General features: G+C 46.7%; 2 protein-coding genes across 4 annotated transcripts in view; both read right to left on the bottom strand.

Moving 5' to 3' along the window:
* dgki (diacylglycerol kinase, iota) overlaps positions 1-8,005 on the bottom strand; it is a 98,547-nt gene extending 90,542 nt beyond the window's left edge. For all 3 annotated transcript variants that reach the window (XM_062517728.1, XM_062517729.1, XM_062517730.1), the window contains exon 1: positions 7,376-8,005. In XM_062517728.1, coding sequence (XP_062373712.1) covers positions 7,376-7,602 — 227 coding nt within the window. In that variant the 5' untranslated portion in view covers positions 7,603-8,005. The remainder of the gene's footprint in view (positions 1-7,375) is intronic.
* Positions 8,006-9,293: 1,288 nt separating this feature from the next.
* The window catches only part of creb3l2 (cAMP responsive element binding protein 3-like 2), a 39,686-nt gene continuing 36,479 nt past the window's right edge, over positions 9,294-12,500 (bottom strand). The window contains exons 11-12 of the mRNA XM_062517724.1: positions 11,851-12,103; positions 9,294-11,514 (exon numbers count right to left, since the gene is read on the bottom strand). Of these exons, the coding sequence (XP_062373708.1) occupies positions 11,442-11,514; positions 11,851-12,103 (326 nt within the window). The 3' untranslated portion in view covers positions 9,294-11,441. The remainder of the gene's footprint in view (positions 11,515-11,850; positions 12,104-12,500) is intronic.

Genomic DNA, 12,500 nt, shown 5'->3' with positions numbered 1-12,500 from the left:
AGGTGAGCTGCCTGCCCAACCAGCGACGCTCGGGGAGCAGTGAGGGGTTAGGTGCCTTGCTCAAGGGCACTTCAGCCGTAGACTGGTCAGGGATCGAACCGGCAACCCTCAGGTTACAAGTCCGAAGCCCTAACCAGTAGGCCACGGCAGCCCCAATGTTGGGCGTGAGTTTACCAATGACACTATGCAGCCATCTTTTGCCACAGGAGCACCAGTTATACGCTGGATGAGTAGTTATCCATTGGGAAATAATACAACAGATCGCCAACGGTTGCCATTGACATGAATGCCTTTGGTGTTGACATAGCCTAGATCTGACAGAAGACATTTTCTGCCTCCGCTACCAAATTACCACTGCCTATCTCTTTTGTGAAACTATTTGATTTTGTCAGTTGGAGAGAAGGGGGTCGCGAGACTTGGCCAAAGACTTGTTGGGGGTCGCCAGACAAAAAAGGTTTAAGAACCACTGCTACTCTCTCTCGTGTTCTGTCGTTCTCAATGCATTCACAATTTGTTCTTGTTCTCAGCGTGCTGTGTTCTCAACGCTTTCTCTCGTGTTCTAGTTCTAAATGTTCTGTTGTTCTCAATGCTTTTTTCAAAGTGTTCTTGTTCTCAGCGCATTCCTGTTCTCAATGTGCTGTTGTTCCCAATGCGGTCTCAATAAAGCGCTTGTTGCTCTCGACGCCTTCTCAATGTGTTATTGTTTGTCAAATGCTTTAGCAACACCGTATCTAAAGAGCCATGCAAATAAGTCAGCTTTCCATTTCAATGTGAGTGAGAGGCACGGAGAGAGAGGTATTAAAGGAGAGGAAAACAGAGGGACCTGGAGCAAGAGATCGCGGGCAGCACATAACGAACCCCTTAATAAACCCCTAGGCTTGCCTTGCTTTGAAGCAAACAATATCCACATGCGCCGTGTTAGGTACACGACACGGAAACTTTACTGAGCGTTAATCACAGATTGGGTTCATTACTCCTCCATCTTGCACTATACCGTTGTGCTTGTGCCGCTTATATCGTTCTGTCAGCTCCACGGTACGTGACGTCTCGACACTTTGGGAAGACGTGCCGTTTCCACGTTCCGTGACAGGCTGGATGTGCGTTTTACCGTTCCCGGCGGACGTTAATCTTCCCGTTGCCCCGAGCAGCCATCTTCAGGGGAGATTACGCCGGAGCCTGCTGCTGTGCCGGCTGTGGTGGTGGCAGCAGTGGCGTGCGTGTGTGTGCGTGTGTGTGTGTGCGTGTGTGTGTGTGTGTGTGTGTGTGTGTGTATGTGTGTGCGTCAGACGATTTCATCCGCCACACTCTCGACCGCCACCAAGATCCAGCGCACAGCCTCTGCCCCTGATCCAGCAGGCAGAAAAAGAGCTCCCTCCATCCAAGACCTGGAATTAAACACTTCTTTCTTTGATTCTCTCTGCTCTCTCTCTTCCTGCTCTCCTCTCTCTCTCTTTTCTTCCCTCTTTCTTCATCTGTCTTTCATCAGCCTTCCTCCATATCTCTTTAAAGTCCATTTAAACCTCCAACCTAATAATTTACCAACAATCACAAATTCACAATCTTTCATTGATTTGGTGAGATGTTGCAACCTGTTATTCATTTGGTGAGGTGTTGCGAGCTTTCATTGATTTTGTGAGATGTTGAGATCTTTCATTGATTGATCTTTGACACAGTATACTGAAGGGTCAAACATTTAAAATGTAAAAAAAATTCTACCTTTTTACTGCCTCTTTTCTATCTCTACCTTTTGAAATATTTCTATGCTTTAAGCGCTTTTTGACGTTCCACCCTAGTAGCAGACAGAAAAAAAAAGATGGAGGGAAAGAGCAAGTGCTTCCTGATTCCTCTCGTGGGTGTTTGTGTGAGTGTGATTAGCAAATATGTCAACAGCAGTGGGGAAAACATAGATTCTACAGCCGATATGAATGATGTACATGTTTCTGAACTCAACCAAGAGAGAGAGAGAGAGAGAGAGAGAGAGAGGGATACAGAAGAGAAAGAGAAAGAAAAGGAGAGGAAAGAGAGAGAGGGAGAGAGAGAGAGTGAGGGAGAGAAAGATATATGGTTGGGAGTGGGCATTGGAGCCCACTCAGGAAGGAGAGGAGGGTGTGTGTGTGTGTGTGTGTGTGTGTGTGTATGTATGTGTGTGTGTGTGTGTGTGTCTCACCCACAGCTAATATCCTGGATGAGGTGTGTGTGACTCAGAGAAGAGGAGGCATACGTGATCAACACTCTTGCGCAACGGAGCATGTAACACAAACACACACACACACATGGGCGCGCGTGCACGCACACCACACACACACACACACACACACATGCGCGCATGTACGCAAACACACACACACACACACACATCCAATTCACTTCCTCACGAAGCCTAGAGAACATCTCATCACCATATGAACAACTGCACCTCGCAGCATGCCAGTGGAATATATATACCCACCCACAAAACTGCCCACACACACACACACACACACACACACACACACAGCCAACAGACACTTACACACACAGACAAAAGACATTTTCCACACACACACGCACACACACACTGACACACACACACACACACACACACACACACACACACACACGCATGCATGTACACACTCTAGCCACTTGTCACTTCCTTTTACAGTCAGCCCAAAAATCTAATCAACGTTGAAAACAAGTGTGGGTGTGAGTGCAGTGTGCACATTCATGCCTTGCCAGCAATATCTCCAACATCTCCTGCAGGTTAGGGAAGTGAGTACCAGGCAGAGACAATGACAACAGAGGAGTGAGAGTCATCCTCCTCTCCTCCCCCTCCCCTCTCATCCTCCCCTCCTCTTCTCCCCCTCCCCTCCACTCATCCTCTCCTACTCTCCTCCTCTCCTGAGATAAAGAAATAACTGGTCCGGGTTCCAAGCAGTGGGATCTGATATGTGTGCCATTGTTATAAGACCGTTGTTCAAAAAAGGGAGAAGAGAAATAGAGGGATAGAGAGAAGAGGAAGAGAAAGAGAAAGGCAGAGACAAGAGAGAAAGAGAGAGAGAAGTGACAGAGGAACGAAGATATTGCTGACATCAGCCCAATGGTGATGTGCGATGACAAAGCAAAATACACAGTCACTCCATCTCTTGCTCACACACATAGTCTAACACAAAGACAGGCACACACACACACACACACACACACACACACACACACACACACACACAGACAAACACACACACAGATAAACACACACACAGAGACAAACACACACACTCAGAGGTCACAGTGAGGTGCTCTCACTGGTAAAGAGAGAATGCTTGTTGTGCATAAAATATTAATTAAATCTGTTCCCAGATCAGCGGCGGGTGTTCTGAGCCAGAACACCAAGCAGCCAATCATAAGTTTCCTTGCAGGCAACTCTGTTCCGGGGGGCCTGATGTCATAGAAGAGAGAGAGAGAGAGAGAGAGAGAGAGAGAGAGAGAGAACATGAGAGTGAGAGAGAGAGAGTTCTAGAAACAGACGACACCTTGTTCTCTCTCTAAAAGGAGATCCCTCTCCCTCTCTCTCTCTCCTTCCCTCCATCTGTCTTTCTCAGTCCCTCTATCCATCTTGCTCCGTCACTCTCCATCCTCCTCCTCTGCTGCTCTCTCTCTCTCTCTCTCTCTCTCTCTCTCTCTCCTCATTTTATCATATGAAAAAGACTTTTTGTGCAATCACTTATTCATAAAGCGTAACCCACATTAGAGGCGACAGCCAGCACACACTTAAACCAGTGGCGTTGAGAGAGACATCGCAACAAGTTAATGTCAGCTGGGGCAAACTAGGTTCAGTGAGAGGCGGGGTTCCGTTCTGGCGTGGATTTGGCCCGGTGCCGGCCCAGTGTCTGGCCGCCAGTGAAGACTGGTATGGGGGACGGGCACGGCCTGGCGCAATGAATATGCATGTTTAACTTTTCATCGGCTCGGAGGGATGGAGGAAAATGTGTCAGCCATGTACAAGTCCTCTACAATTGGGGCCATGATTGGCTGCTTAAAACATGCATGAGTGGGAAGGGGGGGGGGTTCTTTTCTGTGTCAGCATCACTCTCAAAGCACATCGCTGGCTTTGGATGGAGGAACACACACACACACACACACACACAGAGAGACACACATGCACACACGCGGACACACAAACAGATGTGCCGATGTATGCAGTATAGAGTACAGCTTGCACAGAAACACTATTACGTATTTGCATATGCACATATAGACTGAAATAAACTCATCCAATGTTATAACATAATGACATTACATTTCATTTACTAACAGATACTGTATATTCAGCAGCATGCTCAGGTTACACACACACACACACACACTTAATCACACAGACACACACACACACTTAATCACACAGACACAGACCACAGTGATCTTTTTAAGGAAGTGCCACAAGGCCCTCTTTAAACGTCCCCTCTAACTCAATGAATCATATCATATAAACTCATGGTTTTGAGAAGTTCCTGGCAGCTCTGGTGTCAGTGAGTGTGAGATTGTGTGTGTGTGTGTGTGTGTGTGTGTGTGTGTGTGTGTGTGTGCGAGCATGTGTGTGTTGAGGGGTTACTTAGGAATGTATGTGAATGTGCACACGTATGCACTTTGTGTTGTGTTTATATGCTGAACACATTATCCAAAAGTATTTGAAACGGAATGTCTTTGTACCTTCCTTCCACCCGTGACATTGAATCTTATACGTGTATATGTGTGTGTGTGTGTGTGTGTGTGTGTGTGCATGTTGGACACACTGGTGTGAGGTGTACGACTAGCTCCCTCCCTGGTGTCCTCCACTTCAAAGCATTCCCCCAGCGCCACGCTCATTTGCTTAAAGCGGAGAAACACACACACACAAAGAGAGAGAAAGAAAGAGAGGGAGAGTGAGAGAGAGAGAAAGAGAGAGAGAGAGATGATAAACACAAATTAAACACACACGCACTCACAAACAAACACATAAAGAATGCATTCAGATGATGCCTTAGGAGATGCTAAACACACACACACACACACACACACACACACACACACACACACACACACACACACACACACACACACACACACACACACACACACACACACACACACACACACACACACACACACACACACACACACACACACACACACACACACACACGCAGACACGCAGACACCATTAACAACTATCTTTCATTAACAACTCAAAAGATGTTTGTGTGAGTTTCTCTCTTTAGCTCCCAGTTCCGCTGCACAGGGACTTCTGGGAATTGTTGTTTTATGGCCTCTATTTTAATCATGAAGACAGGAGGGGAAAACGGAGGGATGTTTTTTCCACCCCTTTATTTCTCTCGCTCTCTCTCTTCTCCGACATCAGAAGAGAGGCTTTGAACGCAGTCCCCCGACACACCGCCTTAATAGTGACATCACTTCAGGCCTGGAACACTGATGTCTCTTTGCAGGTGTTCAGAGCTGTGTGTGTGTGTGTGTGTGTGTGTGTGTGTGTGTGTGTCTTACTGGACTTGTTCTTGACAGTAGAGGCCTGTGTTCTAGTGGGCAACCCTTTAAGCCTTTCTGGTGTGCGTGTGCGTGTGTGTTTGAGTGACTAAGCATATGCTTTAAATGTGTATGTTGAAAATGGTTGTCAACAGGTGAGAGACTATACAGACATAGAAGACATTTGTTGCATTTGGTTCATATATTGCTGTGTTTCTGTGTGCATCTTTGTGAATGTGTGATTTTGTGTGTGTGTGTGTGTGTGTGTGTGTGTGTGTATGAGTGGGTTCTCGGTTCCCTAGAGACTATCTCTCGTGTAGCACTAGCATGCGTTTCCATGGGAGACCACCAGATCCTTTGGCTTGCGCGCTTCATCCTTTACTTCTAGTCAGTCCCTTGGGACACCCCCCCCCCCCCCCCCCCCACACACACACACACACACACACACACACACACATCCCACAGGACAGTGAATGACACTAATTAAGAGCACCATCAATCTTGCAACACACCCAACACAGACCAATCTATCCCGTAGCCCCCGTGTTCCGCGCCAAGACTCCAAAACAGATTGGATCGCTCGATGCTTCGTGAGTCCGAGGAGTCCAGTTTGTGGAAAGATTTTCCCGATTCCAAACCGGAGACGGAGAAGGAGAGGGGTCTCTATATTATACCGTGCCTTTGTTACCATGGTGATCTTCCTAGGGGTGTGAACATGTGACCAAATAGCACTCGCTGGCCTGCTCTGACAGTGGAATTGTGTGTGTGTGTGCGTGTGTGTGTATGTGTGTGTGTGTGTGTGTGGACATGTCAGGTGGTGTCTCTGTGGCTATGCGGTCAATAAAGCTGATAAGACGTTTCAAACTGGTTTGGTTTGGTCAACTGACCAAACCACTATTTTCAAAACCAGTCTCTTTGCTTTAGGGCAAGATAAGTAGGCAAGGTAGGCTACTGTCTGGTCTCTGCACCATAGAGGGACTGCTCTGACCAACGGCAAATGTGTCCTCCTCAGTGACATTGCAATGGTCATCAATGTTTTTCTGTCCCTTGGTACAGTCAGTGCATACACAGACGAAATTCTAGAATGATGAGATGAATCGGCATCTGCACTATTGGAATGACCTTTCATTTGTCAAAGCACGCCATTTTCCCCTCACAGACAATTAAATCTAAATCACGCACACAAAGACGCCAGCACGTAGGCTACGCACAGAGGAGAGGCATCAGCCCGTTAGCCCGTGAGGAAATGATATTGCTTCCTTTCCTGGATGCCGATTTGTTGGTCAGTCGCCAACGAAACAATCACACAGCCCCAGTGAGCGACTTTGGTTCTCACTCTCTCGCTGTCGGGCTCGCTCTCTCTCTCTCACACACACACACACACACACACACACACACACACACACACACGAGCTCGCTTGCCTGAAAATCAATATCGGGCATACCCTCTCCCCCTCCCCCAACAAACACACGACACAGATGAAACAATGCGTTTTGAACTAATCACTCAGACACAGACGCACACTGTCTCTCATGATGAAACCAGATGACATGTGCTGCAACCGTATGTTACAGTTCAATCGTGTAGCATGATTGTATCGCTTACACAGAACATGACTGGACTAGCCTGGCGAAATGGTCAACTGTTTTGACATATTTCCCAGTGTGTTGTCCTGGCTTGTAATAGACAAATGTTCTGTCCTTCAATTGTAATTTTCAACTGCGTGTGTTTATGTATGACGATATGTATAATCCATGTGAAAACTACAGGACAACATCAACCCTCATGGCAACCTTCCGGAGTGTGCTTCCTTGTCCATAAGCATTTGTCCGGACAAAACAAATAGCTCCCTTCTACTTGAGAGTGTAATAGTTCACCTACCTGTACGAAGTCTGCTTCCTGAAAGCGAGACCCTTTAATTTGTCCTCCAGCGGCTCGTCCACCTCAGCGAAGCTGCTAAAAGTATCGCTGCCCCCCATGGCTTCGTCTCTGCCGCAGCCTTGGTCGTTCGTATCCCCCCCGGTTGCTCCGAGAGCATTTAATCGTCCGCTGAAGGTCGGAGGGTTTCTGTCAGCCTGTGACGGGCATGGTTTGGCCAGGGGGTCCATGCTCCGGTAGGCAGTGGACCCCCTCTGCCCAGCGAACTGAGGCAGAAGCGGGCGGTTAAAAAAAAGGGTACCGGAGGTTCCAGGGGAAGCTGGAAGTCCTTGCGACAGGCGGGCAGGACACGGAACGAGCGGCGGGGCTGCTGCTCTCGTCGCAGCGCCACTCGGTCACGCACGCAGCGTACGGGCTAGTAGCGAAGGCTTCGGCAGTAGCGACTGGAAATGGCAGCGAGCGCTGCAGTGGTAGTAACGAGCAGCATCCGCCGCGACGGCAGCATCCATCTCCCGTCTGCCGCTCTGAGGGCCTTCTGGGATGTTCCCACTCCTCCTCTCTCAGCGCATCATTCGGTTAAAGTAGGGCATAGGGTTTCTGGCTGCTACACACATGCACACAGACACACATACACCCAACACACACACGCATACACATGCACCACGCTCCGTCCCCCACTCCATTCCACTCCGTACAAGCTAGCGTATTTTACGCAGCTCGCTTTCGCTTTTCGGCGTAGCCTATCCACATCAACGTCCCGGAGCTCCAGTCCAGACGGCTTGCCAGACAGATTTTGGAATCACAATAAATGTTTAAAGGTCAACATATCTAATTTATCAATAATAAATTGAACACGTGGAATTCCAAATAATAAACCATGATATGAAATTGTCTTTCTTGATGTGTTGTTGTTGTTGATTTCTTAATGGACTGTAATCCCATAACATTTAGTTTGATATTCAACAGGGTCAAAAATGGGTAGGCTATTGAAACTCGTTACTCGAGTTCATGTTCGGAATAGATGTGTGGTAGGCAAGAGGTTTTCTGTTGAATTCTACAGTAAAGCTCATTCCTCGCGAAACCAACATGAGACGGCGAGTCTGAGGTTAGCAACTAAACAAATCACTAGCTGGATATTTTCCACCCTAATACAATTTGGGTAATGTGATTTGAGGTAAGAAGAAAATAATCAACTCTCACACAGGGCTCATTGGACACATGAAGAAAATAACCCGGCGCTTGGAAAACCACAAGATATGAGTCTCACATGGACGAGGTTTGAGGTTCTCTTATAGTTGCAGAGCAGAACCGGGGCGGATCTGGCCCAAAGCCTGCCCTGATCCGGCGTTGTGCATTTCACAATCTGAAAAGCAGAAATTATGCCTGGGGTCAGGAGTTCCATTTTAGAAAGATGTTGAAAGAGATCCAGTGTAGGCCTGTGAGTTTAAGGAACTGACTTTTTACTCAGAGTTAGTTAACCTTGAACAGTTAAATAGATTTTCCTGGATATGATGATCAAATGCACTGTGTGTGTGTGTGTGTGTGTGTGTGTGTGTGTGTGTGTGTGTGTGTGTGTGTGTGTGTGTGTGTGTGTGTGTACGCCTTCAAGTCTTGGCGGGAGAGCACTCTTCCACTGTCAGCAGCTAGTGCATTCACCCTTTTTCTAAGTCTCTCTGTGTGTGTGTGTGTGTGTGTGTGTGTGTGTGTGTGTGTGTGTGTGTGTGTGTGTGTGTGTGTGTGTGTACTGTAGGTGTGTGTGTGTGTGTCATGCTTAGGCATGGATGGATTTGTTTTGCAAATGGATTTGTTTAGGAAATTACTTGCACAAAGAAGGTAATAGGAAGGCCTTGCAGTGATAAGTATTTAAGTGCATTCTTCAAGATCATTGAGATACAGTGAAATTAAAACAAGTCAGTCTTGGTCGTGCTTTTACTACGGAAAATATTTATTTGCTTTGAAACGGGGGGAAAAAAGGACAAAAATAAAAACATAAAACAACAAAGAAGATAAGGGAGGTTAAAGTGGAACCATTTTCTGTGAGCTTTGTTGTCTGGGTGGTTTGGTTTGTGAAAACACAGTGGTAGGGAACACAGTGAAACCACTTTAGCCGGGACCAATAACATCATTACGAGCCCCGCTGATGTTTTTATGGCCACGGCCAGGTCTGCCGTGACTAAGACCACATATCGCTAACACTCCAAGCAACCAGCGCGCCACAGCACAGCCTATACGCCAGTGAGAGCAACGGTCAGGAAAACAAGACAACAACAATCATAATAAAAAACAGACTTCCGACTTTCTGGATGAAACAAAAGTCCTAAAAAAACAAAATCTCTCTCATTTGACAACATAGCATAGATACATACATATGGTACTGCGGTTACAAGCAAAATAATACAATTGGAGCACTGCTTTTTAAAGGGGAGGAGGGGGAAAAGAGCGAATAAATAGATAAATCAATTTCTTTGGGTTTACAGAGAGTATAGAGTTCAGTCCAGGTCAACACCCACTCCATGGCCGTTTATATCCCCGATGAAGAGTGTCAGCATTTGTGTGTGTGTGTTTGTGTGTGTGTGTGAGTGAGTGAGTGTTTGACAGTGCATGTGTGGGGGTGGGGTGTTGTTTGTTGTTGTTTGTATAGTTTTCTAGGTGTTTAGATATCTGGGCCAGTGAAGCCCAGTGAGGGCTGGGAAGGTGACACACTCTCCCTACTCGACCACGGCGAAAAAAACTCCCGAGGTGGGGGGTGGGGTTGTTGTGAGGTGGGAAGGGGGGCACTGCCATCCGACCCCCCCAGGGAGGTCAACCTTTCCCAGGCGTCGCCTTGTGGAAAGGCCCTAGAGCTCAATGGCTCCATAGTGCCGATGCATCATACAACCCAACTCAACGCCTAGACTGCCTCAATTGGCTCACATCTCCTTGTAGATATTACGAGCAGAAATACACACCCATAGCTCACACTGCTCTTAGCTACAGTCTTTTTAAAGTTCATTGAGGTGTCCTATTAATGAAGTCTTATAAGTTCTGTTACAAGTCCTAAAAAAAACCCAAACATTAACTTCCAAGGGTTCAAGCTCAATAATAAAGCACCCAATAACTCTATCCTTAGCATTTCAGGGTTTAAAAAACAAAACAAAATTACCTTGAGAAGGAGAGAGAGAGAGAGAGAGAGAGAGAGAGAGAGAGAGAGAGAGAACAAGTGGGGAAAGCTGTAGGAGACCTCTTGCGAGTGCGTGGTACTAGGAGCCGAGCTCATTCTTAAGTCGACTCGGGCAAGATGGTGCAAATTTCACGGCAGAGTCGCTACACCTCTGCTCCGTGTCCCGGTACTCAATGTTTTAACGCGGGGGATGACATTACAGACCTACAAGTGTCTGTCCTCGGGCGAGGGTAAGTGGGACCGGGAGGGGTAAGGGGGGGGGGGGTGATGAGCTTGGTGACAGATGCTTCGCCACGTGTGAACGCATCCGCTGGTCTGAATTATTTAGGAGGGGGATCTCTGCTTCAGTGATCTCAGAGAGGATTTGGGCTGCAGATGCAGAGAGATGCATGGGGGGGGTGGGGGGGCGGCCAGTGGTGGTAGTGGTGATTGGAGGTGGTTTGGTTTTTTCTGGAGGTGATCTCTTTAGGCTAATAGCAAGCTTGTCCCTTTAACAGTGCAGAGTATCTCCCAGTCAACTACAATAATCTGTTCATCTTTGAGAAATAGAGTATCCAGCCCCCATCCTCCACCTCTACAAAACTAAAAAAAGGCGAGAGATAAAGCATTTCTCAAAACATTAAACAAATAAGAAAACAAAAACAAATAAGAAAACAGATGCAACAAAAAAGGTGACATAAAATTAAGTATCAAAACATGATAATAATGATGAAATGGAATAAAAAATACACATTTGTTTTTTTTTCTGTTCTTTTTTTTTTATCTTGATGCTTGAGTTTCGTTTTTTAAAATAAAAGAAAAACACAGACATCTATATACTTAAACATTAGGGTCGAGGGGATTTATAAATACAAGGGCAGCCCAGACAGCAGGGGGCGATGTCGACCCGGGCCAGCGGAGCAAACCTCCTCAGGACGTCTCGTTCACTGTCCTCTCCAGCTCGAACACTTTTGAGCTGTCGTTTGACCTCTGCTCCACTGATCTGAAAGGGGAAACACAATCTCATCGTCACTAACTAACTCGATAATCGATAATCGGCAGTCACCCGACCAGAGAATGCTGAAGCTCTCCTATTCAGTTAATGCATGAATACTGTCATTCGCTAAAGACTTCTGTAGCAGAAACATAAACTTAATGACCAAGCAATCATATAACTATAAATGATAATTGAAAATTTAAAAAAGATAAACACTGTACGTAAAGCATTGTTTGGTTTTGTCTTACTAACTGCAATCTGACTGGACAAGTTGACCAATGCAAAAACTACAAAACACCTCCACTCCATTGCACCCCAGCTGACCAGTTGTGGCAAGCGTACCTGTGTGTGTTCAGGTCTATAAGCACAGCTGTTTTCTGTGTGCTGTGTGTGTCATTGCTGTGCAGGAAGTCTGTCTCCTCTGCTTGCGTGTGAGTTTCGTGCTGCTCCTGAAGATGCTGTTGCTCCTGACGCCAGGTTGCCATGACGTCCATCTGGGCATCCCACTCGGGGTACTCTCCACCCAAACCAGCTGGGTGGGAGTCCTCCATCATGCCTCCGTGGTCCTCATAGGACAGCAAGTTTCTGGACTTCACTGTGGAGGACAAGAGCAAGTATACATTAGCACCAAAAACATATACTGTAGATAGCAACAATTAGCATAAACATGTACATTATGGGACAGAGGACTCCAACACTTAAAGAAGAAGACATAAAATATGACTGAATTAGTGCGATGACATGTACAGTAGAGGGGCACTACGCCAAAATACAATTCATTTAGAAGCAAAATGCTGCCTTTTCTCCCTTTTCTTTTCATTTAGTTCCGAATTTGGGCCGGCACTCGAAGACACTAAAAGTGTCCATATGCCACAAGGGACCCAGGTTCAAGTCTGAGCTGCGGTCATTCCCTAATCCCAATCCCACACTAATCCCAATCCCACACCATCGTTCTCTCCCACTTACTTCCTGTCAAGCTAAAAAAGTGACTG

This window comes from Sardina pilchardus, chromosome 17, assembly GCF_963854185.1.
Source record: "Sardina pilchardus chromosome 17, fSarPil1.1, whole genome shotgun sequence".
Lineage (NCBI taxonomy): Eukaryota > Metazoa > Chordata > Actinopteri > Clupeiformes > Clupeidae > Sardina > Sardina pilchardus.
Note: the sequence above shows the minus strand (reverse complement) of the source record. Positions and strands in the feature narration are given on the sequence as shown.